General features: G+C 42.0%; 2 protein-coding genes across 3 annotated transcripts in view; one reads left to right on the forward strand and one right to left on the reverse strand.

Annotated features, from left to right (window-relative positions):
- The window catches only part of Gpr39 (G protein-coupled receptor 39), a 221853-nt gene extending 198271 nt beyond the window's left edge, over nucleotides 1-23582 (forward strand). The window contains exon 2 of the mRNA XM_042685287.1: nucleotides 23068-23582. Coding sequence (XP_042541221.1) covers nucleotides 23068-23579 — 512 coding nt within the window. The 3' untranslated portion in view covers nucleotides 23580-23582. The remainder of the gene's footprint in view (nucleotides 1-23067) is intronic.
- A 438-nt stretch (nucleotides 23583-24020) lies between these two features.
- Lypd1 (LY6/PLAUR domain containing 1) overlaps nucleotides 24021-27452 on the reverse strand; it is a 34554-nt gene continuing 31122 nt past the window's right edge. For both annotated transcript variants that reach the window (XM_042685290.1, XM_042685289.1), the window contains one exon: nucleotides 24021-24258. In XM_042685290.1, the coding sequence (XP_042541224.1) occupies nucleotides 24023-24258 (236 nt within the window). In that variant the 3' untranslated portion in view covers nucleotides 24021-24022. The remainder of the gene's footprint in view (nucleotides 24259-27452) is intronic.

Here is a 27452-nt window from a genome sequence, read left to right on the forward strand (position 1 = left end):
TGGGAAAGCCAGAGGCACACTGGCAGCTGAAGCTGGAGAAGCATACTCCTTGTGTATTATTTATTTCTCTTCCTCTTCACCATGGAAGCCAAAGACATTTCCACACCACCTCCTTTTCAGGAAACAGCTTATTTATTCCTCAGTAGCCAAGACTATCATGGTAACTGTCCTTGTTAGCTAGGCTACTATAAGAGACTCGATAAGTTAACAGAATAGTATTTCATCACAATTTGGAAGGCTAGAAATCCAAGATCAAGTGCTGAGTTAGGGTCCTCTGTTTGCCTCTGTCCTGGGTTTGTAGAGAGCACTCTTTTCCATAGTCCCTCCCTCTGTGAGTCTTGTGTTCCAATTGCCCTTTATCCGAACAGTTACAGTAAATTAGGGCCTAGCTTAGTTACTTCCTATACCTTAAATAGAGTATAAAAGATCCTTTCTCCAACTTTAGTCACATTCTGAGGAGGCAAAGGTTAGGATACAACTTAAATCAGGGATGGAAGGAGTAACAATTCAGCCCATGACAGTGACCATTTGTTGTTCATGCTGGAATCTGCCCCCACCTCACAGTACTGGGGGTTGAACTCAGGGCCATGGGCTTGCTGGGAAGGTGTTCTATCATTTGAGCCACACCTTTATTTTGGCCTTGGTTATTTTTGAAGTAGGGTCTCACTTTATGCTCAGTACAGTCTGAGCTTCAAGCTTTCCACTGTGCTTCCCTGGGGTACCAAGAATGACAGAGGCACATCACTACACCCAGACATTGTGCATCCTCTGTAGCTTGGAGAATAGGCATTAGCCATCATATCCAACTATTTGTTGAGATGGAGTCTCTTGAATTTTTTTTTTGTACTGGTCTTGTGGCTTGAACTCAGAGCCTGCGTGTGGTCTTTGAGCTTTTTGGCTAGCATTCTACTACCATTTGAACAACAATTCATTTTCTTTCTTCTTTCTTCTTTTCTTTTTCTCTCCTCTCCTCTCCTCCTCTCCTCTCCTCCCCTCACCTCTCCTCTCCTCTCCTTTCCTTTCTTTTTTTTCCCCCAGTTAAATGGAGGTAAGAGTGTAGTGGACTTTCTAGCTCAGGCTGGCTTCGAACTGCAATCCTCAAATCTCAGTTCCTGAGAGCTAGGATTATAGTCATGAGCCACTGGTGCCTGGCTCTTCCTGTTTTTAATGCTCCAATGGCCTTGGACTACTATTCCCTGAAATCTTCCTCCCAGAGCCTGGCTTCACAATGAGATGGTTTTATAAATTATTTTTGAACTTTTTCTTGAAATAGAACATCATATTAAAAAGTATACAGGTTCCATTTTTATAGCCAGGTTAAGAAACATGGTGTTTCTAGTACCCCCTGTACATCTCCCCTTGGGTCCTCTTATCCACATCTCTGCTAGGACTAACCAGTATCTGGACATTTAACAATGCATATTAGTGCTTTCCTTTCTGTACTTTATATATACAAACCATACAAGATGTATGTGTAATCTCATGTGTCTGCTTTCTCTGAACATTGTGACTCTCACCTTGACCAATTGTGGCCTGATTTCCTTGTTGAATGTAGTGTAGTGTATTGTCTTCCATTGTGTAAACTGTCCACAATTAAACTATGTGTTCAATCACTGATTAGTTCTTGCAAGGTTTCCAGTTTAGGATTAGGCCTATGATAGATTGCTATGAACTGCTTTGAATATCTATTTATTTTTTTTTAATTTAATTTTATTTTATTTGTGAACATACTGTACAGAGGGGTTACAATTACATGGACAGGATAATGCGTACATTTCTTACCAAGCATTGCAGCCTCCTGCTTTGAATATTTATGAGTTTGTGTGTGTATGTGTGTGTGGGGGTTGTGGGGGGGGTGTGAAAGAGAGAGAGAGAGTACTAGGCTTGGATTCACACTTTATACACAAGGCTGGTACTTTACCACTTGAGCCACACATCCAGCATCTTCTTAGTTAATTAGAGATGTCTCATAAACTTTTTTGCCCAGGCTGGCTTCATACTGTGATCCTCATATCTCAGTTTCCTGAGTATCTAGGATTACAGGCATGAGCCACCAGTGCCCAGCTGCTATGAACATTATTGTGCATGGATTCAGGTGTTTTCCTTTTACACATTTCTGTTGCTTTCTATTTGAGTGTTGAGTTGCTTGCTCAGAGAGTGTGGATCTGCATAGCTTTACTAAAAACTGCCAAACCACTTTCCAAAGCAGTTGTACCAATTCACACACTCCCCCAAAAGCATAGGCGAGTTCTTCAGAGTGTTTTATAACCTTGATTATACATGTTCATCTTCCCCCGCACACCCATATTTATATTTTAATCATTTTGATGAGTGTGTGGTGATACCTCACTGTGGTTTTAATTTGCATTTCTCTGATGACTCAAGATCAGAACCATGTGCATTTGAATATTAGCCATTTTCATAATTTTTTTGTGAAGTGCCTGCTCTTTTGTTTCTATTTTCTTGCTATATTATCTACCTTTTTTCTGTTTTATAGGAATGTTTTACCTGTGTTCTGTTGATGTGGAGACAATTTGTAGAGTAAAAGTGGGGAGCTAGTAATAAATCACGTAGACATGTGTAAACCCAGATCCCAGGCACTGAGCAAATTCCAGTGATCAGCACCAGTGTTTCTAGTTTGAAGATTTGAAAGAGGAAATTCAAAGCAACTACTTATTCCTTCTATTAAAAAAAAAAAACAAAGAAAAAAGAATAAGAATCCATGTTTTCAGGACACAGCTTTGAAGGCTGTCCATTTTCCTGCATCTTTTAAAAGTGTTCACCCTCACAGTCCAATACAGGGAATTGTTTTAATTCTGATGTAACACAGATGAGCATTTAGAGCACTCAGTTATCTGTCCACAATCTTTCTTTGGTTTACTGTTCTTCTAGCATTTCAGTATCCTCTTAGTCCAACCCCTAATTTTATTAATGAAGAAACAAGCCTGAAATGGTTGGATGGCATCCCCAAGGTCACATAGAGCTGTTAGTACAGCGCTGAGAGTAGAATCTGGGGCTCCCACACTGAATCCAAAGACATCCAATGTGTAAATCAACGCATAAATACCTTGAACCTGTGCAAGGTCAGAGGGGAATGGATATCCATTGAGACATGGGGTTTGAGAGGACTGAGATAACTTATGATGGTGGCTTGGTGCCTACCTTCCAATTTCTCACTGTCAAATATACCAAGCCCCAGTGGTCTATCCTCTGACATCCCTTCCAGCTCTCAGTTCTCTACCCCACAATATCTTGCACAGAAGAGAAAGGATAGCTGTTTTCTTGCAACAGGTAACAAGTAAATAAGTATAGATTTCCTGTGAGAGGACAGGATCAACTTTCTTTTGTCGATAAAGGAGAGAAATTGGGCTTCAAATAAATAATGTCCCAGTAGGATGAGTGATAGAAAGCAGCCATCCCTGTCTGTGTCTCTTCTTTCAAATAGGGAAATGCTTTGTTTTTTTAGCAGATGGAAGGGTTCAGGTCATACTTGAGTGACTGAATAATGTTATCTTAGGAGGCAGAAGAATTTCTTCTGTAATTGGGACTTCTATGGTTGGAAACAAAAGAAAATCATATTTAAATTGTCTTAAGCAAAAAAAAAGAAAGGAAAAGGAAAAAGGCATACTAGTGCAAATAATTGAAAATTCTGTAGGTAGGCTTTTATTTCAGGATTGGAAGGATGCAGGCCGAAATAACATTTGAAATGACTCTCTTTCTTGTTTACAATATCATCCTTCTGTTTTTTTAAATCTTATTTATTTCTAGAGATGGTCTTGCTATATGGGCCAGGTTGTTGTCAGACATGAGCCTCCTGCCTTAGCCTCCAGAGGTACTGGGATGACAGGGGTGTACTACTACACTGGCTCTTTTGTTTTCAATGCCCTCCTGCAATTGGCAAAGGGGAGTCTTTCAGGTGCTATTGTGTTGGGGGATGACCACGGGATTACATTTTCCTGGGAGAACAATTCTAGCAGAAGATTTCTTCCCAGGATTTCCAGAACATACCTCAAGGCTTTGGATGGCCATGTTCATCTGAATTCCCTGTTTTCCAGGTATGGAAGCAATCGCCTTAATTCTTACTATCACTGTTTCACTATCAACCTTTAGGGGTTATAGAGCGAGTCAGATTCCTTCATGAACATCAGGGGCTGATTCAGAGATAGCAGAGCCGGGGAAGATCTCTGCTGTTCCTAACAGAGGGGAGGAGCCACACTAGACTTGCACCTTATGGTGCAAGTACCACAGTGAACAGAAAGCCATGCACAAGACAGGATGGCAGTGGAGATGCTTCCTGTTTTTCTCCTCCAATTGAGGATTCTAAGAAGCAGAAAATATGGGAAATCACATCTACTGAGTATCAATAAACCACGCATTGCTATAAACCTCATTTTATATTCCACTCATCCTGTAAGGAAGTTATTAATTTTCCAATGTTTTGTCATCATTGAAAATGAGGACAGAGTGTCAATAACTTGTTCCTGTGGGTTGTATGCTAGCCAATGAGGTGTGTGTGGGGGGGGACAGTTCCCAGTCACTGTTTTTCTATTCCAAAGTGCTCCCCCACCTCCTCACTGCACAGTGCTGCAGCAAAACGAGGTGTCAGTGCCTGGAGCAGTGGGAATCATAAACATGAGAGCAGAAGGAGAGAGCCTTGGTCAGGAGGAAGAGAAACACCTCTCTGAGATTGCTCCTGTTCCTAGCAGCTGCCCAGCTGAGTGGTGTTGGGAGATTCTCTCATTGGCTCCAGACCTATGATTTCCTCAATTACAGCATGAGGGAGCTGGACAAGTCTCACCTTCCTCCACCACCTCAGAGGATCTCAAAGGATGTACAGTCCCCCATTCCAACACACACACACACACACACACACACACACACACACACACACACACACACACACACACACACTCATGCATGTACATCTCAATCTTGTTCCTGCTGATGGCCAACCTTGTCAAATACAACCTTGCTCCAGGAGGCACTTATTCCCCAATCTAGAGTTCCTGCCTCCTGTATGTCCTGCTCTGCCTCCCTTGGTCATGCTGGTGTGCTCTAATAACTCATGTGGTCTCTTACATCTTTTTTCCCCCAATGTCTCCCACATTGACTCAGAATGCCACTGACTGATTGTCACTTAAACCTTAAGGGATCTTCAGATTCTAGTGTGGCTCTAGGCAGAGCCCAGGCAGGAGTGAAGAGGAATCTGTTCCTCACACATTGAAGGCCAGGATGTGGCTCCCTGGCAAATCACTGAACAACCTCTAACCCTTTTATCCTGTCTCTATCCAGGTTCTAGAATAATCTGAAGTTATCTTTCTGGGAGGTTAGGAAAGTGATAGCTGATTTTTTTTCTCTTACAAGTCCCAAATAACTTTTCTAAATATTCTAGATGTATGTATGTATGTACATACAGTATGTACTATATCACACATATACAATAGAACCCAGTTCAGTCTGTAGTTCAAGACAGAACATTAACATATATATATATTAATGACAAAGTTCTTTCATAATTTCAGTGAATATGTGTTAAGGCCCTACTGTGCTATGCTAGACATGAGTTGACTGGGACAACTGATGAGCCACACATGAAAATTCATGGACTGAAATATGGTGGTTGTGCCATCAATTGAAGCAAGTACAAGCTAAAGGGGAGTCCTTTTCTTCGCAAAGCCAGAGAGCCTTTCCTAGAGTTGAGGATGGACATCAGCAGGTTGGTGTTCCTTGAGTTTACCTTGAGAAGAGATAAAGAATGGCCTGGCATTGTGAACCATTTGAGAAAGCTAAAGCATTGGTGCAGAGCTGACTAGTGCAAAGGCTCAGTAGACAGGGGCAGATAGGTCAAGAAAGGCATGGTTGTGATGCTAAACGGCTAACTCTAGTGTGAGTGATAGGCCACCTGGGTGGCTTGTTAAAATACAGATACTGGTCAGATGTCTGAGATTCTTCATGTCTAACAAGCTCTCAGGAGATTCCATGAACCACATTCTAGCAAGGATGGAGACAATTAAGATCACGGAGACCTTTACATGATAGGATGATTATAATCTCTTGAATCTGTGTGACTGGAAATTCCAAAAGTCGTTTGTACTGTCTCATTTAATTCATACATTGCCCTGTGAAGTGTGGCTCATATAAGCTACATTTTTTTCAGAGGAGATCCTGCAGCACTGGGAAGCTAAACAACTAAAGGTCTAGGAAGGGCCTCAGACATCTAAGGCAGCCCCTCATTTTAGAGGTGAGAAAATTCATCTGTTTTCTTTGAGATAGTCCAAGCCTGTTAACACTCTCTGACCCAAGCCCTGGGAGAGGCTATGGGGTTAGATTACTGGAAGAAAGGGTTACATACATGAAGACACCATGCCCTTGAACTTGGCATATATCTTTGATTAGATGACCTGAAGATTTTATTCTGTCACTAATTTTCTTTGTAATCAGAACAAGATTGGTTCAATGTAGTGAAACTCAGCCTTTTTCATCAACAAAAATAGGAATGACAGTGGTCCTTACCTGTCTACCTTACTGCATAGTTGGGAGAATGAAACTGTAAAATCTTCCCAAACATATTATGTTCTTACCATATGCCTTAAGTTCCAGCTGAATATCTTCAAAATATGTACTTTGGAAATTTGGGGAGTTTATGATCAAACAACTCAGCCAGGAGGTCTGGATAGCTGTCTCAGAGGACTTTCAACTTAAACTGAAAAATTAAGAATTGAGTGAGAAGATACCAGCTGTTAGAGCCCTGAGGAAAAAGAGAGTTATGGTTCTTGCAACCCAGAAAGGGCTGAGGTCTGAAGCAGATGTGGTAAAGCAGGAGCTAGGTCTACTGGTGAGGGGAGGAATAAGATGTGTTAGATCTTCTAAGACTTGTTGAAGATTTGGAGCTTATTCTAATGCAAATAATAAATCACTGAAGAGTTTTCAGCCAGAGAAGAGAACATTAACTGATTTGTGACAGGCTTGTGGGAAAAATGGATTGAGCAGGAAGGACTGGGAACTTGTCAGGTCTTATCAAGAAATAGTGGTGAGCTGGATGCTGGTGGTTCATGCCTATAATCCTAACTACTCAGGAGGCTGAGCTCTGAGGATCACAGTTCAAAGCCAGCCTGGTCAGGAAGGTCTGTGAGACTCTAATCTCCAATCAAAAACCAGAAATGGAGCTGTGGCTCAAAGTGGTAGAGCTCTAGCCTTGAGCAAAAGGAGGTCAGGGATAGTGCCCAGGCCCAGAGTTCGAACCCCAGGAGAGAGAGAAAAAGAAAGAGAGAAAGAAAGAGAGAAAGAAAGAAAGAAAGAAAGAAAGAAAGAAAGAAAGAAAGAAAGAAAGAAAGAAAGAAAGAAAGAAAGAAAGAAAGAAAGAAGAAGGAAGGAAGGAAGGAAGGAAGGAAGGGAGAGAAAGAAAGAAAGAAAAAAGAAAGAGAGAGAAAGAGAGAAAAAGAGAAAGAAAGAGAAGGGGAAGGAAAGGAAGGAAGGAAGGAAGGAAGGGAGGGAGGGAGGGAGGGAAAGGAAAGGGAAAGGAAAGGAAAGGGAAAGGAAAGGAAAGGAAAGGAAAGGAAAGAAAAGGAAAAAAGAAAGAAAGAAATGGTGGCTCCATTTAGCGTGGTGGCAGAAGGAATGGTGGGATGCGGGCAGATTTGGAGGTATAATTGACAAGCTTGGACTTGATTTTGTGTGGGAGGAAGAGTGCGTAGGACAAAGTAGAACAGGACAGCAGGATGGTTTCTAGCTAGAAAATCTCAGAGCGTCGTGGAAAAGATTGTGTTGCTTGATTGTACCGGAAGGAAAGCAGCTCTGGGAAAGTGGCTGGTCATTTGTTCAACATAGATTTGTTCCCTTACTGGGAAAGATGATCTTTCCAAGCCATGATGCTGGGTTGCAGGAGCCTAAATGTATATACTGAGGCTGGGAACACTGATTAGAAATTGTGTATGCTTAGAGATGGCATTCCAAGCTGGAGTGACGGAGCAGGTACTCTTCAGAAAGGAGTGGAAGTAGAGTACTGAGGACAGCCCCCAGACACCCTTTGCCATTTGAAGGTCTGGCAAAGGGATAGCAAGAGAGAAAGACAAAGAATGCTTTTAAAAAAATAAAACATGATTTTATTATTGCTGCACTGTACTATACTGCTCTGACTATAATCATAGGCATCTCTGACACTATTGCCTTTGGCCAGGAGAAATGATCTTTAATGTCTCCAAATCTGTGAGACTGTTTCCTCAAAGATGTTTGCTTCTATTAAAAGAAGAACCGAACAGGACGGATTTATTCTTATCATGCCATGCAACAGTCATTTCATTTTCAAATCCTTAATGGAAGGCATCCTCGTTTGATCATTCTTGTTACAAAATCCTATCTCAGAAGGCTGATACCATCTCCTCTGCCTTCCTGGGAGCTTTACTGATTTTAGCTGTGACACTCAGCTCTACATCAAACACAGTAGGGGCCCGGCTCCTGTGTTTGCTTCTTTTGGTATCTCTCCTATCAGTTGATTTTTTTTTTCTTTTTCTTTGCTTCTGGTTTTGATATTCAGCTATAGATTGCTCCAAGGATTTCACTGCTAACTTATATGACGTGAACAGATAATAGGGAACCAAATTCATTTCCTAATTTATTTTGAAACGGAATTCTAGATTATAGTTATGCAGAGGGGCTGTGTATGCCTTGGATGGGTGAGAACAGTGTTCCCACTGAGGATTTAAATATGATATATTTTTTTGGGGGGTACTAGTGGAGTTTGTACTCAAAGATTGCCCTCAATCTTTTATGTATTGATTATTTGGGGGATAGACTCTCATATTTGTGCTCAAGCTAGCCTGGACAATAATCCTATTTAAGTTTTCCCCTTAGCTGGTATAACAGTTGTACACCACCATATTCAGCTTTTTTTTTAAAAAAAACATTTGGAAGATGATTTAGAGATTTTTTTTAATTTAATTTTATTGTAAAGATGCTGTACAGAGGGTTTAAATTACATGAGTAAGGCAATGAGTACATTTCTTGTCCAACATTGTGACCCTTTCTCTTGTTGTTCTCCCAATATCCCTTCCCTTCTCCACTTCCCTCACTCCTCCCCCACCCCAAAGTTGTAAAGTTTATTTCCAATATACCATCTTGTGGGTATCATTGTTGCAAAGGGTTATTGCTTAAGATGAGGATCTCACTAACTTTTTGACCAGGTTGGCCTCCTGAGTATCCAGATTATAGATGGGTCACCACACCAGCTAAATTTAAGTGAATTTTGGTGGAGAAGTTTTCTTCCCAAAAAGTGTTTCCATCACCCATGGTGATGGAGGTTGGGTGGCTGTTCTTCCCTGTCATAAAGTAACTCAAGTATAAGACAGACATTCTGAAGTGATCTCACCTGCCAGACTCCTATTCAAAGCTAGTTTTCCCCTTTGAATTTTATCACATTTCTTTCTCAGTAACAGGAAAGTTTACTGTGTTCACTGTAGATGTAAAAAGCCCTTTGATGGAAATGCTTCTCCCTGACACGGAGATGTATTCTAGGAGATATTTATTTCTAGACATCTGAGGTTCTCTTCTGTGGCATGCACATGAAAGAGATTCATTTGTGAATGTGGGACTGTTTGGACCAATTATCCGAATTTACATTGGAGACAAAGTAAGCATTTGGTCTTTGATCGGAAGTGCTTCTTAGCCAAAAAGATTCAGTAGGGGCAGTGTGTGAGAGCACACAGATTCTGGACCAGTGGCCTGAGTCAAACTCGTGGCACTGTTCCCTTCCAGCTATGTGAGTTTGGGCAGGTCAGCATTCCTAACTGTGTAATTGCAATGGAATCAAGTAGTAAACATCTTGTGATATGTATTATAAGGTTTGAATAATCAAATGTCAGGCCGGGCGCCAGTGGCTCACACCTATAATCCTAGCTACTCAGGAGGCTGAGATCTGAGGATCGTGGTTCAAAGCCAGCCTGGGCATGAAAGTCCATGAAACTCTTTGGTTTTTTTTTTTTTGTTTTTTTTTGGGGGGGGGTCCGGTCATGGGGTCTGAACTTGGGGCCTGGGTGCTGTCCCTCAGCTCTTCAGCTCAAGGCTAGCACTCTACCACTTGAGCCAGAGTGCCACTTCTGGCTTTTTCTTTTTTTGCTTATGTGGTGCTGAGGAATCGAACCCAGGGCCTCGAGCATGCAAGGCAAGTGCTCTACCACTGAGCCACCTTCCCAGCCCCTCCATGAAACTCTTATCTCCAATAAGCCACCAGAAAACAAGAAGTGGAGCTGTAGCCCAAGTGGTAGAGCCATAGCCTTGAGCTAAAGAGCTGAGGGACAGTGCTCAGGCCCAGAGTTCAGGCCCCACAACTGAGAAATAAATAAATAAATAATCAAATATCAGTTGAACACTTAGAAGAGTGTTACATATACATCACACTAAGTGTAACTGTATATTATCTCTATCAGATTGTGCAGTAAGCACTATGAGCCTCCATTCACCAACAATTACTAGGCTCAGTGTTTGACATATACTTAGCTCATTTAGTTTTCCTTACAATTATGAAAGGGATTTTTTTTTATTTTTCCATTCCACAGTGATGTAAGTCTATGGTCACATATCTAGTAAGGAAATGGGCTACAAACCCATGTCTGACTCCAAATCTTAGCTCATACTCCTTCCCTTGAACAATTGGAAAATACGTGGATCAGGGTTACTGAAGTGGAGGCTTTCTTGGCTAATTAACCAGGTGACCAGCTGTCTGAAGTACCTCTATACCTTCTCAGCTATCCTAGGTGAGGATATGAAGTCGGGGAAGGTCTGATGGCTCAAGTTTTTTCCCTCCTCTTGCCGTCCTACCTTCTATCAATTCCTTCCTTTATTATACCCTCTATCTTTATCCTTTACACCCCAAATAACCATGTGTGTGTGTGTGTGGTGTGGTGTAGGATGTGCGTGCGTGCATGCATGTGTGTGTGTGTGTGTATGTGTGTGTGTGTGTGTGTTAGGGAATGGATGAATCAGGACTTTGGGTTCAATGGTGAGAGCACCATTTCCAGGTGGTGGGAATACCTGAACTATTAAACAAATCTATACTCTGGTCCTCTCTCTGCTATTGATTAGAACATAAAGCTGAGGAAGGCATTGACTTGTCTGGACAGCATCTCTAAGCTTGAGATGGAGAGGAATTTGACATCTTATGGATCTATGTAGCCTTCCTTAAATCTCAGACTTCTGGATCTACCTTAGTAACATTGATGGTAATGATGGTGTGGTAGTGATGGTGATAATAAAAAGTGGAAGTAGGTGGAGAGGTCATATGGTTGGTAGTAGAGGTAGAGGTGATGTCATGGTGATTGTTACTGAAGCAGAGTTGAGGTGGAGATCATAATGAAGGTGGTGGTTGTTTGGGCAGTAGTAGTAAAGGCACAGATAGTTACGGAGATGGTAGCCAGCTTACCTAACAATGCTCCTAATCTGTCCACTGGAGATAGGCCAAAATTTAGCATGGTGCCTCCATGATCTGGTTCAGTCTTTAAGTAGCTAGCATCATCTCCATATTATAAAAAGGGAGTCTGAGGGTTAGCAAGTAAATCTGTGCATGCCCTTTGTTGGGTGGAATTGCCCAGGTCAAATGGAAGCAAAAGCACGGGTGGCCAGGGAATGCTTTGTTGGGAAATTTGTCATAGGCATGGATTGGAAAAGAATGCAGTCTGTCCCAATGCTCCATGTTCTATGCTTCTCAAAGCCTTTTCTGAAATAAGCCAACGGTGTTTCCATAGAAATTCAGGATTGTGGTCGTAAGATTTCATTCTCCTGAAGCCACATCATGTAAATAAGGATGGGGTTCATTGTCACCTTTACCAGGTACTCTTCTGGAAATTTGATTTCATTTCTGTTTTTGGAATAACTCAATTCATTGCTCTGTGTGTTCACCTGCAGCATCTCTGACAAAGACCTATAGTATCTCTAAAGAGGACTGGAATTTAAAGGCTGCTGGGATGGATTATTTTGCAATAAACTAATGTTCTCTCATGTGTCTGTTCAGCGAAAGTGCTTTTCTATAACCCATTACACCTGTTGACCTTCACTTGTATCTGTACCCCCGTGGGGCCATCTTAGAGAGAAATAGAGAAGAAATGAGTTTTTAGTGTAAGAATTTAGGGCTAGTCAGTAGCAGAGGGGGATTAAGACTAAAACTTCTGGTCCCTGAGGGCAGTTGTCAGAAGCCAAGATTTCTCAACTTCACTCTTTGTGTGTGTGTGTGTGTGTGTGTGTGTGTGTGCACGTACACACACACACATGCACATGCACACACACACATGCACATGCGCACACACACACACACACACACACACACACACACACACACACACACACACACACACACACACACGGGCTTAAACTCAGGGCCTAGGGATGCCCCTGAGCTTTTTTACTCTACCACTTGAGCCACAGCTCCACTTCCAGCTTTTTGGTGGTTAATTGGAGATAAGAGTCTCATCAACTTTTCCTGCCTGGGCTGGCTTCAAACAATGATCCTCAGATCTCAAGATCTTGAGTAGTTAGGATTACTGGTATGAACCACCAGTACCCAGCAATCTTCAGTTGTGTGTGTGCTTGTGTGTGTGTGTGTGTGTGTGTGTGTGTGTGTGTGTGTGTATGTATGAATGTTTGTTTTGTCAATTGTGGGGCTTGAACTTAGGGTCTGGGTACTATTTCTGAGCTTTTTTGCTCAAGGCTAGAGCTCTACCACTTAGAGCCACAGCCTCATTTCTGGTTTTCCGGTGGTTGAGTCTCACAGACTTTCCTGCCCAGGCTGATACCAACCCCCGGTCCTCAGATCTCAGTTTCTTGAAGTAGCTAAGATTACAGGCATGAGCCTCCAGTGCGCAGCTCCTCCAGTGTTTATTTGTTTTTGTTTTTGTTTTTTTTAAACTAGCCATTCTGACCTTGATTGAATGAGGAGATTCCATCTCTCAATTTGTACTCTTTCCTCCTCTTCCCTTCAGGATGAGAATGGAAATAAGCCAGACACTAGTTCCCAAGTCAAAGGTCCCTAGTGCTGTGTTCTCTAGGCAGAAATGCTGACATCCAATTGATTCTGTATACATGAGATGAAAGTCTGCATGCCTAAAACTCTTACTCCCTCTATTGACTCTTCTTGCTTACAAATGTTTATTGAGAAGCTACTATGTAAAGGTTTTTCTTATGTTTTGAGGGTATAACAGCAAAATTAAGCGTTTTGCTCACACTGAGTTTAAGTTCTGGGTCTAGTCTACACTGTAGTGCCATGATAATGGGGTGGGAGTCAAAAGTCTTGGTAAACTCAGAAAAAAAAGATGATGCAGACTTGTATAGTCAAAGCAAGCTCCTTGGAGGCAGCAACACTGATAGAACTTAGAGACTAAGAGCTAGACAACACCCATGTCTGAGAGGAGAAGAAAGGAAGGAAGAGGGAAGGAGAGAGAACAGAGGAGGGGGGTGTGGTCCCGAGACCAGGCAGAAGAGGTATGAGTGTGTGTGAGAGAGGGTGGGGAGTCGTGTTGACATGGAAAGCAGTGGGCTAATTATGTTCCTCCCAAATTCATATGTGAAGACTTAACCCCACACATTTACCGGCTTAGTGATGTAGCTTTATGTGATAAACAAGGTTAGATTAGGTCATAAGTGGGATCCTGGTCCAGGAGGATTGATGACCAGATAAGAGGAAGATTTATCCTCCCTCCTTCTCTCCTTCCTGCCTTCACCCCCTACTTCTCCCTCTCCTTAGACACACCCTGCCCCCAACACTGAACCTGCTGGCATCTTGACCCTGGACTCTCAGCTCTTATAACAGTGAGAAATAAATGTTAATGAAACCAGCTTGTGTTGTTTGGCATGACAGCCCAACCTATGAAAATACTATATCATAATTGGACCATGGAGGGCAGAAACTGTCTCTTGTCACTTGAATCCCTGCTGATAATAGGGATAGCACAGGTCTTGCAGGCTCTGGGAATGCACTCAGGAACCTCAGTAAAGGAGAGATATAGAATGCAGGTCTGCCACTATGTTTACCCAGTCCTATGCTCCCCAAATGCCCAAACTGCCTATTCAGTATAGGTTTGCTCTATCTCCAAAGAGAGCTCATGGAGAGCAAACACCAGCAAGAAAAAGGCCCTACGTATTTTCACTCCTGAGCTGCATGAATTTGGGTCCCTTATACCACTGAATTCAGTCCATTAATCTCTAGCATCTCTTCCGTACCAGCCATCCATGTGTTTATTCTCTACTGTTTACTCTGTAATAGAACTAAATTCTAATAGAATGTCCAGCCTTTGAGGCATTTAGCAGCCTGGTGCCAAAGTGATGTTAATGGATGCACTGTGGGCTTTGCCTCAGCTCTGAGCTTCTCCATCGCACATGCCACAGCTTCCCCAGGAAGCTCACAGGGCATCTTGTCCCCGTTCCCACCTACTGCTCCATCATGTATTACCAGGGAAGCAGCTCTATTGGCTTCGCCTGTCATGCTAAGAAACGGCTGTAGCCCCTTGTACACTACACTACACTTGAGGACTACTGTCAGAGCATTCAAAGCAGACTGTTTGCATACAAAGCCACAAATTGTTGTGATCCACATAGAAAAATATTTATTTAATGGATTCCGTTTGTTCATTTACCATGCATCATAAAGGAACAGAGGCACTAAACCACAACAATGACCTAAATGCTGTTTACTTGGTGTGTAAGTAGTTGTCCTACAGCTCCCAGATAAGAGGGCTTATTTTAGGGAGTGTGTGTGTGTGTGTGTGTGTGTGTGTGTGTGTGTGTATACACCATAGTGATTTGTACTGAAACCTGTAGAGCAGAAGGAAATGGATGTAATGCCTAGCAAATTGCAGACCATTTGGAATCTGCTTTGGTGCCACATTTCAGAGGTCTCTGGCCTCCACATGGTGGTTGGAGTTATAGTGGGGAGAACGAGTTCTTTTCTGGGCTCCATCAAATTGCTAGGGCAAGGATGGGACATCCAACCATCTGTCTTCATGGACACAAGCAGTCATCTGTGGCATTTCTATCATTTTAAAGCTATGGCCTGTGCCCTTTTCTGAAACTCAAAACCCAGTGTCTTTTCTGTCTTGTAAAAAAAATTTCTCAGTAAGAAAGAGGGCAAGAAGGTAGATTTGTTCAAACAATCATTGCCAAAGTGCGCAAGTCCATTCTACTCAGGTCAGAGAATATGGGCAGGGTGTTGGCTCTCAGTAATGGCTGCCTTCAGTTCATGGCCAACCACATTCCATTCAGGTTGAATCCATAGCTTCAATTTTCCTTCAGCAATCTTAGCAATGAGTGGTGATGACGCTCTCCGGTGGCCACTTGTTATCAAGGAGTTTCTTGCAAGTGTCTCAATCATCTTCTCGAGATTGTTTCAGAAAAATAATGGGAAGGGAGAGCTGTGGGTTGGCAAAGTAGCACCTGACTTGGTTGTGGTGATACTGGAAAAGGTGGAAGAGAAGAAGGGTGGGGGAAGCAATGAGAAGAGAAAGGAGAGGTGCCATTGCTCTAAATATTGGAGAATACGGAAAGAAAGCAGAGAAATGGAGGTGGTAAAGAAAAATGGAGAGAAATGAGAAGAAAGGGAAAAGAAAGAGAGACAGAAGTAGAAAGGAAAACAGAAGAAAGATAGGAGGCAAAACCAAGACCTGATCAGAAGAGAAGGTAATCAAAAGAAGAACAAGATGATAGTAGTTCTTAGTTTTCTCAGTCAGCTGAGATTGCAGACATGAATTAGAATACAATGCTATAAGGTCAAGTAACAGACAGTCATAGGGCCCATCATAGTACTGGTTCCTGTGAGCTCTGAGTTAATTCGCACTTCTCTTTGACTGATGTTCTCCTACTGAAGTGAGCACCACAGTCACCTGCAGGGCCAACTCTAGAACCTCTGGAGTCTCCAGTGCAGTGAGTCTACATTGGAGGCCTGAGAATTTGCATTTCTAGTAAGTTCTTACACAGTGCTGATGCTATCACAGAATCTCTTGTGAGAGCCAGTACCTTAGCGATTAGAGACTAAATGGAGGTAAGTGCTGAACTGGTTTCTTGAGTCATACAAGGTCAGTGAGTAAGACCAAGTTCTCACATGGCTTGCAGGCACAGGCTGGCAAACACTAACTACAAATTGAGAAAGCACTAAAACCTTTTATTTGTCTCTTCCTAGCTTTTCATTCAACTAACCATATGCTTACTTTCCACTGGCAATTGCTATTTAAATGTCAGTAGATAGCAGATGTTTCTCACCCCAAGATATGCAAGCAAATGTATGGTCCACAAAACCTGATAAAGTGTTCAGCAACCACATTGGTTTCTGATTGTCTCTGTGTGCCCCTCTGTTCATGCTATCTCTGAAGATAGACTGCTTTCCTCCCTGTCTTGATGGCTCTGCCTCTGCCTGGGCTGTTCCTTTGTTGGACAACTCTAATTCTTTAACTTTCCATCTGACTTTTCCTGCCTGTGGGGAAGGTCCACCGGGCTGTCCTTTGCTCGCCTGTCCAGACTGTTCTCTTGGTCCTATCTGGTGTTCTACAGCTTATAGGTTGGGATCCTCAGTGCTAAGAATAGGGTCTGTAACAGATTACCAACAAGCAATGTCTGCTGCATGAATAAATGTAATGCAAGGAACATATATCATAAAGAGAGGGCAGGATGTAGAGGTCTAAATTCTGCTCACTGTGATCAGTGATCAGAGAGAAATTAAAAATGGGAATAGAAAAAGACAGAGCAGCTGATTACAGAAATACCAAACCATTCACAACATCTATAAGTCACTAAAATGGAACTCCAATACTAGATAGAAAAATAAAAGCTGGAATTTACTCAAATCTCACACGCTACCTTTGTTGGGGAAGATGTCAAGTTTCCAGGTCTTTTCTGTCCAATATTAGCTAAATGTTTGTTTGTTTTTTTTTAACTCAAGGAGTGGACACTGTCCCTGAGCTTCTTTTTGCTCAAGGCTAGCACTCTACCACTTGAGCCACTTCTGGCTTTTTCTGTTTATGTAGTACTGAGGAATCAAACCCAAGGCTTCATGCATGCTGGACAAACACTCTACCACTAAGCCACATTCCCAGCCTACTAAATGTTCTTTTTAAGATAGCATGGATGTAAGCTACATGGAAGGATGAATGATTAGACACAAGACAAATTGATTGATAACAGATAAAATAGTAAATCGGTAGATGAACAGAGATGATAGATGATGGATAGATAGATAGATGGGTGGATAGGCAGGCAGGTTATTGTAAGCCAGCACACTGGGTTATGTTCCGAAGTCATATTTTGTTTTCTAAATAGTCCAGCTCTGGGAAGCAGAGCTGGGTGGGAAACATGTCCTATAAACTTAGCTAAATGTCTATTCTTTAGGACCTGTTGTGAAATACACAACTGTAACAAGATACATATAGAAGTTGTGTAGAACTGCTGTCATTGCATAAATTCTTATCTGTGAGTAGGTACCATTTGAATCAAAAATTTGAAAAATAGTCTAGTCAATAGTTTCACCTGGCAAGCTAAGGTAGAATCCAGTATTTTGAGCAAGAAGACAAGGTAAAGAAATTCTGTACTCTAACCTCAGGACCATGGGCAAATCACTTAGCCTTAGTTTCTTCATTTGTAATATGAGGAAACACTGGTCTCTTCCTGTTCTTCCATGATCCACGAATCTGAGATAAGTTCTGGGGTATACACAAATATTTCTATTCTGCTTAAAGATCAGACTGGAAAAAACAGAGCACAGTGATCAGAGCAGCTAGCTCAGTGATATGATGTCCCAGGCTATAAAACTTAATGCACTTCTGAAAATTAAACCATGCAGTCTGACTCAGATGCTGTTCAAATGTCAAGATTCAGTGGGGGATGTTGTTGGGCATCTGCATTGCTTCTGTTTCTAAACAACATTACTTTCCCAAGGCTGAATTGGTGTCATCATCTAATGGCTCTTGTCCTTTTAGTGCAGTGATCAAGGAGAAAAAATGGAAGTGCTTTATGTGGCAAAACAGATAAGATATGAAGGTATTTCAAAGCCCAGAGTGCAAGGCTGTCTGGAATGTGATATACAGCTATCCATAATCCAGTTAAAAACAGTTTACCTGCTTTACATGCATGTGTTCAATTCACCAATCTTTATTCAAGTTCACACTCAAGTTATTTAACTGTGGGGTACACATCACACCACATAGACTAAAGCATTATGGATTTTTTTCTAACTGTAATGCCTAAGTCCAAATTGATTGCAGCCAAACATAAATTTAGTAAATCCTCAATACACTCTATTAAGGCATGAATAAGACTTTAGAGCTTTGTCCTTTGCTACAGAATAACTGCATCTGGAGTTTGAACCAATTGCTTCCAGTATAGAAAGTTTTAGACATGATATTTATTCCCAAGTGTCTCATCTAAAATACTGAACTTAATTTAATGTAAAAATGAGCACTTAACTGTCACTGTAAAATGATAATTTTTTTATGATGGGGACTAGTTTGGTTTCCTTCCTCAGAGTGGCGTACCTCTATTACCCTGCCGATGAGCACATCGGCTTCATTTGTCATTGACTCTAACTCTATCCCAGTGCTCCATTTTCCTAGAACAAAATTAACTTATAAAAACACAGGAAGGGGGCTGGGAAGGTGGCTCAGTGGTAGAGCGCTTGCCTTGCATGCATGAGGCCCTGGGTTCGATTCCTCAGCACCACATAAGCAGGAAAAAAAAAGCCAGAAGTGGTGCTGTGGCTCAAGTGGTAGAGTGCTAGCCTTGAGCTGAAGAGCTGAGGGACAGTGCCCAGGCCCAGATTTCAGGCCCTATGACCAGACCCCCACAAAAAAAAAACACAGGAAGGAAAGTACAAGCCACTTCTTCTCACCTCAAGTTGAAGTTAGGAAAAATACATTCCTGTAGCTCTACCAGGTAGGTTGGCACAATTCAGCAAAGTTGAGAATGAGACATCAAAATATATCTTTGTATTTTCAGAATAATTCAGACTTTAGCAAATAGGTCTTTCTTTCTACAGAAAGCTTAATATGAAGACTAGATAAATCTGTCTTATGGCAAAAATACATAAGACTGGGGATGCGGCTCACTGACACAGCACTTGCCTAGCATATGCAATGCCCCCAGCTCAACCTCCTATCCCTCCTCCCTTGACTCTAGTACATCCAGGAAGCAGAGACAGGAGGAACACAATTATAAACTGGCCTGGGCAAAAGTTAACAAGACTCTAGCTCAAAAATAAGCCAAGGCATAGTGGTTAATATTTTTGATCCTAGATTCTTGAAAACTAGGAGGCTCTCCAATGGAGGCCAGCACAGGCAAAGTTAACACAAAATTCTACATGAAAAGCATACTAAAACAAAAGGACTGAGGTTGTAGCTCAAGTGGTAGCAAAACAAAACACACATTCAGAAATATAATCAGCATTTGGATTGTTTTTGTTATAATGCTTCAGATAAAGGAATGAGGGATAGTGCTTGGGATTTCTTGCTTTAGGGCATGTATGTATGCTGGGAGAAATAGGAAAATTGGAAAAGGAATCAACATGGACTCTTGCTACTCTGAGGAGGGTCTAGGAAAGTTTAATTGCATCTATACAGTTCAGTGTGGCAGCTACTGGCTGGGCCCAATAGAAAAAGTAAAAACCATACTGATTGGTAAAGACTCAGGTATGAAAAAATAAAGAATGTGAGAACATCTCATCCATCATTTAAAAAAATCTCAATTCCATATTGAACTTATATATGAAATTTGGTTATGAGTATATTGAATCAACAGACATTATGGAAATTGATTCCACCTACTTCCTTTTACTTTTTGAATGTGACTACTCAAAAATGTTCATTAGACATATGGCTTACATTATATGTGTTCAGTGGATAGAGCTGGCTATGTACATGAGTCATAGTAAATGTGTGCTTTCTTGCTTGTTTTTCTGTATTTTTCAAACTGAAACACACATACACACACACACATACACACACACACAGTTTGGATCCTGAAAATCATGTGTCCTGCCCTAGCACTTGGGTAAGTAATCTCTTCTGAGCTTCCCTTTTCTTATTTGTTAAATGACAATAGTAATTGTTTTGACCTCTCAGGCCAGTGCTCACTATGTTGTTGTCAAGAGAAATTCATGGGAAAAAAGTAGAATTCTTAACATAAAAATGACACTGAAGAACATCACATAATCCATCACTATTCTTGATTATATTTCAAGACCTGTGAGATGTGGACATTTTAAATTCTCCTCCATTTCTAATTCAGATGCTTGTGATCCTCTTCCTTTCCCTTCTGGCAAATCTCAACAATCCCTTCTTTTCCTTATTCTAGGAGCTTTCATGGGAAGTTCAGTGGGAAGCCAGTGATCTGGTTCCTCACTTACTTCCTACTACCTTTTCTGATCACTCACCTCGTACTTACTCCCTCATTTCAATTTCAGAGCAAGGATTTTATCCTGGCTGAAACTACAAACCAAATTACAGCTTTTATCTGCCCTGTCTCTTGGCTCCTACCTGAATTTTGGGTCATACTTTTTACTGAACTCTGCTTCTTTTGATGGGTTGATCACTCAAAGACAATTGAGGCCAAGCAAGTACGTGTGGGAAGCGAAGAAAGGAAATAAGGATTATGTAAGCAAGAGATCAAGAGAAAGAACAAAACACAGGGAAAAAGAAATGTAATTTCTGAACTTCTCTTTCCTGGCTGTAGAACCTGCCTCCTTTATCAGTGTCTTTCTTTGCCTATTGTCTTTAAAAGCTGAGTTGTTTTTAGTCCATGCTAAGTACAAGCTGCTTCCTGATCATTTTTCTTAGTTTCTGCTGTCCTAAGCTCTTACAGCATAACCCTTATCTAAAACTCATGTAAGATTTCCTATGTCTGAGAACGATACCCTTAGATGAAGAGAGTTGTAGCTGTTCTGTGAAATGTGATGGCAGAGAAGAGGGGAAGAAAATGTAAGACTTTGTGAAGCATGCCATTTCCCCAGGTCTGAGAGGATTCTGGGTTCCTGCAGGATTCATGTAATGAACCACTCATTCAGAGCTGTATGAGATGAAAACAGCAAGCAGAAACTTCAGAAGGAATTTTTGACAGCACGGGTGGCTGGGTGCACCTGGGCTCCTCCCTGAAGTGGGAGAAAAAACCAAACACACCCAATTTCCTATGCAAGTATTTTTTAATCAGAAAAAGTGTTGATTCTGTGTTGTCGTGTTTCCACGCCGCCTCAGTAATGAGGTGATTCAGAGTTTGCTCCTGACTTAAGATAGTAGGTTTTTTTTTTTGTTGTTGTTGTTATTTTTGCCTCCTCATCAGATCAATATGTTACTTTGCCTATTTTATTTTTAGATTTACTGACTGTTCTCAGGGTAGCAAATTCAAAAGAAAGAAATAAGCAAATTGGTTTGTATTTCAAAGCCTAGGCTGAGGTTTGACAGGCAGAACCCTTAGAGATGAGCAAAGAAGCAGAGTTTCCCAGAGGCTGCTTGCTGACAGATAGGCTTCATGGAGGGGTTGTCCTTGGGGGAAAGGAATATTTTCAGTGCCACAATACAGACCAGAGTTCCCTCCCCCACCAGGCAAGATATGTTCACTCAAGTGTGTGCAGGATTGGCAAGCCCGGATGCATGAATGTGGCTGTTTTTCCCTACAGCTTTTAGTAAAGAAATATTTGCCATTGAGTTTTAGTAGGAAGCAGCCATGGCTAGCCATCTACTCCCTGTGGTCTCCTAGAAAAACCAGAAAGCCTGAAAATATGAATGGATTTTTTCTGACTCAAATTTGGAAAGCAAAAACCCTTTCCTGAAAAATGCTAATGCAGCTGCAACTTTAAGATACCATCTCTCTACATTGAGAAGTTACATTCTGAGGTCTCAACTGCTCAAGAAAAGAATAAGCAGATGTTATGTCGAAAAATCGAACTTTACAACTTTGGCAGGGTGGGGGCGGATGGGAGGGCAGGGATGGTAAGGGGAAACAAAAGAGGCGGCAACAGTGCTTGATAAGAAATCTACTCATTACCTTGCTCATGTAATTGTAACCCCTCTGACGGTATTTTCACAATAAAAAACTTATTAATAATAAAAAAAGAATAAGCAAATGTCCTGAAGATTTTCTGATCTTCCTTCTTTGTTCTTTTTCTTTGTGTTACCTTAGATCAAGTCTCATAATAATTGTAATTTCAGTTGTCTATGTTTTGTACACTGTCTTTGTCGGGAGCTGCAGAAATTATGGAGATTATGCGAAGTGAGAATACAAGAATGGTTGGCATGCCAACCAATGCACATTACAACCAACATTTGAGACCACTTGTGGTACCATTTCTCTAAGGGCTGGTTATTTCTGGGTTGCCAAGAGTACTGTTTGGGGCTGCAAAGGTTAAACTGGAGATAGGTTATGTATTTCCTGATGTTTTGAGATCACTTATTTTCCCATATGAAGGTGGAAGAGATGATGCTTTTTTAAAAGAGTTTGAAAAGTGGCAGATGTGGGCATTACCATTGTAGGTATGCATACCTGGCACAAAGACCAAAGAGCATTCTCAGTGACAGGCTATCCCTGATCTGATTTCCTTGAAATTGCATGTAAAATTAGCGTTATTAAATATGCTTCCTTGCTACCAAAGGGAGAGTATTTCCATTTGACTTTAAAGTATCACTCTCAGGTTCTTCTTTGCTCAGGCCTTCTTTAAACTACAAACCCCATTTCATCGAGTATGGCTGTACTGAAAGTCTACATCTACTGCTTTACAACAAAACGACAAAACCAAATTTATGGAAACGGAAAATGTTTTCGGGAGAGACAAGCAACAATGAAAACATTTTCAAAATTAACAGGCATCCACAGGTATAAACACACAGTCTGAAGCATTTAATGGTCTTTAACACGGCCAACTCCCCTGAGCCCAAAGCAGCGTTAAATTCTCTTTTGCTGGTGGCAAAAGAAGCTGTCAAGCGCAACATTGAAAAATTGGTAGTTTCCTGGCCAGTAAGCACAAAACCAAGGGGCGCTAAATATTTTATGATTATTTATTTATTTTCTGTTCTTATGCCATTTCCCCTTTCCCTCTCTCCCTTTCTCTCTCCCGCCCAGGGCTAATTGTTGTGACACTGGCTGTATGCTGGATGCCAAACCAAATCCGGAGGATCATGGCTGCAGCCAAACCCAAGCACGACTGGACCAGGTCCTACTTCCGGGCCTACATGATTCTCCTCCCTTTCTCAGACACTTTCTTCTACCTCAGCTCGGTGGTCAACCCGCTCCTGTACAATGTGTCCTCGCAGCAGTTCCGCAAGGTGTTCGGACAGGTGTTGCGTTGCCACCTGACACTACAGCATGCCAACCAGGAGAAGCGCCTGCGTTCCCACATCAGCTCCAGCACCGGGAGTGCCCGCTCAGCCCGCAGCCCTCTCCTCTTCTTGAGCTCCCGGCGGAATTCCTCTGCAAGGAGAACTAACAAGGTGTTCTTAAGCACTTTTCAGACTGAGGCCAAACCCCAGCCTCAGCCCCAGCAATTGAGTCTTGAGTCACCCCAGCCCAGCTCTGAGGCAAAATCAATTAATCTGGCTGCAGAGAACGGTGTGCAGGAGGAGCATGAAGTATGAGCCCTCATGTGCGGAGTCTCGGGTACCAACGAGCCTCGCTCACCCCCCGAGAGAGACAACCTTACCTTCCCATCACAGACACAAAACATACTTCTCTCCCGTCGGGGACAAATTGGAAGCTGGGGTTGGGAGGGCTTTGGAAAGGGCAGGTGTCCATCTCAGTGACTTCTAAAGAATTGATTTATCAACTTGCCTGGCTTTGACTCTGGACAGGGCCACAGCACCCTTCCTTCAGACACACACTGAAAATTCAGACTGAAGTCACGCACTCAGAGCTTACAAAAGTGTTTTGGGCTCTTGTATTATTCTTAAAGGAATAATAGCAACAACAAAAACCAAAGCTCTCCTCTCTATCCAGGATCAAAGGACACCCAGAAGAAAACTTGGGGAGGTAGGAGAGTAAGGACCAGAAAGATACAGGAGGGGTGGCATCTTCTTCAGCTTCAGCAGTGGGCCATGAAGAGGGCTAATTTGAGGAGCAGGATGGTGGTGGGGAGCCCTGGCCTGAGGGCTGATGCAGAGCTGCCCCTTTTCTTGGGCCTTGGCCCATTGCAAAGAGGGGTGTTGCAGCAGCTGATGCACACTGAGTTCAGTTTCCCTGGGGAGCAGAAGGACTGGTAGCCAGCGGAGGCGATGAGACAGGCCGCTGAGGAAGCACATGACTTGCGGTACATGATTCCTGCAACACAGACCCAAAGGAGCCAGGTTAATGTTCACTCACTGAAGGTCAGATGTCTCTCTCTGAACTCACATCGAAAGAACAGCTCTTTCTCACTCCTCCCACAGCCCAGAGGCTGGAGAGTAAGATTAAGGGGATGTTTCACTGAATTTCCAAATACACATATCCATGCTGAAAAAGGCAGATACCGTTTTGGACAAAATTGTTCCAAAAGCTATTTAGATTCTCATACCAATGAATAAACAGTTATTAAAGTTAAAATCTGCTTCTTCAAGCTCAGTGTTCACATTTTGTACCAGACAAAATTGTTGTTATTGTTCAAAGTATCTCATACCAGGAGAACTATGTCTGAATCTTATTTCTTATTAGGTGCGTATTAGTTTATAAATGAACATACTATGTGTTACATTAACTTTGTGTTTATTAAAACTCATAATTCTTGGGCTGGGAAGGTGGCTCAGTGGTAGAGTGCTTGCCTTGCATGCCTGAGGCCCTGGGTTCAATTCCTCAGCACCACATAAGCAAAAAGAAAAAAAAGCCAGAAGTGGTGCTATGGTTCAAGTGATAGAGCGCTAGCTTTGAGCTGAAGAGCTGAGAAACAGCGCCCAGGCCCAGAGTTCAGGCCCCAGACCGGACCCAATAATAAAGAAAGAAAGAAAGAAATCCCATAATTCTTTGACTAAGAGCTAAGTACCTAACGGGAATTAATTCAATCCCTATGGTATGAGCCATGATTTCTTCTTTGTGTGAGGAGGTCTATTGGATATAGTGAGCAGTTGGCATGGCCAACAGTAGGTATAGCACAATCTTCTTCTAAGGGAAACAACTTTGACCTTAGGATAAATGGCAATTTTTCCAAATTGGCCTCAAAGAGCTGATATTCTGAGAAAACTAGAGGCCCATGTCAAGAAACATATGTGTCCTGACCAAACTGTAGTGTAGTCATCAAATGAGGGTATCTTCCAAAATCCCCCTCCCCCCCCTCCTCCTCCTCCTTCTTCTTCTTTTTTCTGGTCCTGGGGCTTGAACTCAGGGCCCGGGATCTGTCCTTGAGCTTCTCTGTGCTCAAGTCTAGTAATCTACTACTTGAGCCACAGCTCCACTTCTGTTTTTTTTTTTTTTTTTTATGAGTAGTTTATTAGAGATAAGAGTCTCAAGGACTTTCCTGACTGGGCTGGCTCTGGACCATGATCCTCAGATTTCAGCCTTCTAAGTAGCTAGGACTACAGGTGTGAGCCAATGGCATTTGGTTCTTCTTCTTTCTTAATGGTAGTGGTACTGGGATTGAACTCAGGTAAACACTACCTCTTGAGCAATGCCTCCAGCCCCTTTGCTTCTTTTAGGGTGTCCTTTAGATAAGATCTAGTGCTTTGGTCTGGGCTGGCCTTGAACTTTGATCTTCCTATCACTGCCTCTCCTGTAGTGGCTGGGACTGTAAGTATGTATCACTATGTCCAGCCCTCTCATTTGACTTTATCTGAGAGTGTACTAAAATTTGAGTTGCTAAGTTTATATAAGGGCTTTTCTGAATGTCAGATGCTATCTAGATGGCTACAGTATAATAGCTCACTACCATGTGATTGCTGGTGTCTAGAATGTACCCTAAAAGCCCTAACACGGGCTTTTAGGCTTGTAACTCAAAATTGGGAGGTGGCAGAAATTGAAGAGATGGGGTTGATCAGTGTGACGTGTTAGATCACTTGGGGGGGGGGAGGGGAAGGAATAATGATGCTCCAGACTCTTACTCTCTCTTTTGCTTGTGGCTATGAGGGAGGATTCTTTTTTTTTTGGAGGGGGGGTCCGGCCTGAACTCTGGGCCTGGGCGCTGTTTCTCAGCTCTTCAGCTCAAGGCTAGCGCTTTACCACTTGAGCCACAGCGCCACCTCCAGCTTTTTTCTTTTTGCTTATGTGGTGTTGAGGAATCGAACCCAGAGCCTCAGGCATGCATTGCAAGCGCTCTACCACTGAGCCACCTTCCCAGCCCCGAGGATTCTTTACTCTACATGCCCCCTTACTACCAGCTCATATCTTTGGACTGAGTCCTCCAAAACTGTTAATGCACATAAACCCTTTCTCAACCCAAGCTGATTATCTCACATACTTTATGACAGTAATGGAAAACTAACACACATTTCTACGAGGGCAGTTCCCATAACCATTCACATTACACAGATCAGGAGCCTGAGGTCCATTCACTGGGAATTTAGTGATTGGCTGAGATCACATGAGAAGAAAGTGGAGTAGCTGTGGTTTGAGCTGAACGTTCTGTTCTTGGCTGTCACCTGTAGTACTGGATAGCACAGTGGACAGCCAATTAACTATAGTAGAAATTGAGATGGCTGGCTTTACTCCAAAGAGTGTGTATAGCTATTGGATATCAATGAATTTTCTTTTGGACAGATAATGTTGAATAATGGTACTGGTCTTTGAGGTGAATGTCAGCCTATTTGCACAGCTGAGTGATGTGACACATCCCACTAGCAGCCAAAGACCTTATCCAGTGCTTCCTTGTAGATATGTAGGCGGGTATGGCTTAGCTTTGGGCTCTCTCATCTATAAGAATTGCTAGTTGGGGTGTGTGGACACAGAAGAGAATCAAACTGTCTAAAACTTACAAGTGGGAGGTAAAAAGAGTACTTTAGATTTGGTTTAAAACATGCAATTTTATGTCATTCCTTTTCTGTAACTGCATATTTGTAATGATTGATTTTTCTAGTACTGATAGAAAATCCTGGAAGGTAGATGCTCCTATGGTGTAAGCCCATATACAGAGGATGTGTGTGGATGCATGCAAAGTATTGTTTGATTCTCAGGTATATGCTTCAGGGATTTTCTACTTTTTTCTTTTCATTCTCCCTTTGAGGAAATGTACTTTTTTTATTCTTAAATTTTAAGAGAATTTTCTTAAAATTCTCATTTTCCGATTTGGCTATAATGACTTTTTTCCTTTAAGTGACTTTTAAAAATGAAAAATGTTTTCTCAGTATGTTTTTCAGTGTCAAAAATATTCAGATAGTCAGATACAGAGAAAATGTTCCTCAACCACCTCTGCACCTTTGAGGCATACTGCTGTTCTCTGTTTGGTGTGCCTCCTTCCCAGGAAAAATAACACATCTGTTCGTGATATCACACCTTATAAGCTATTCTTCAATTGTCATTTTTACTTAGGGACGTGACTTGGAGGTTTATTTTGG

Source organism: Dipodomys spectabilis, unplaced genomic scaffold (assembly GCF_019054845.1).
Source record: "Dipodomys spectabilis isolate Male_0828 unplaced genomic scaffold, ASM1905484v1 ptg000094l, whole genome shotgun sequence".
In the NCBI taxonomy this organism is placed as follows: Eukaryota; Metazoa; Chordata; class Mammalia; order Rodentia; family Heteromyidae; genus Dipodomys; species Dipodomys spectabilis.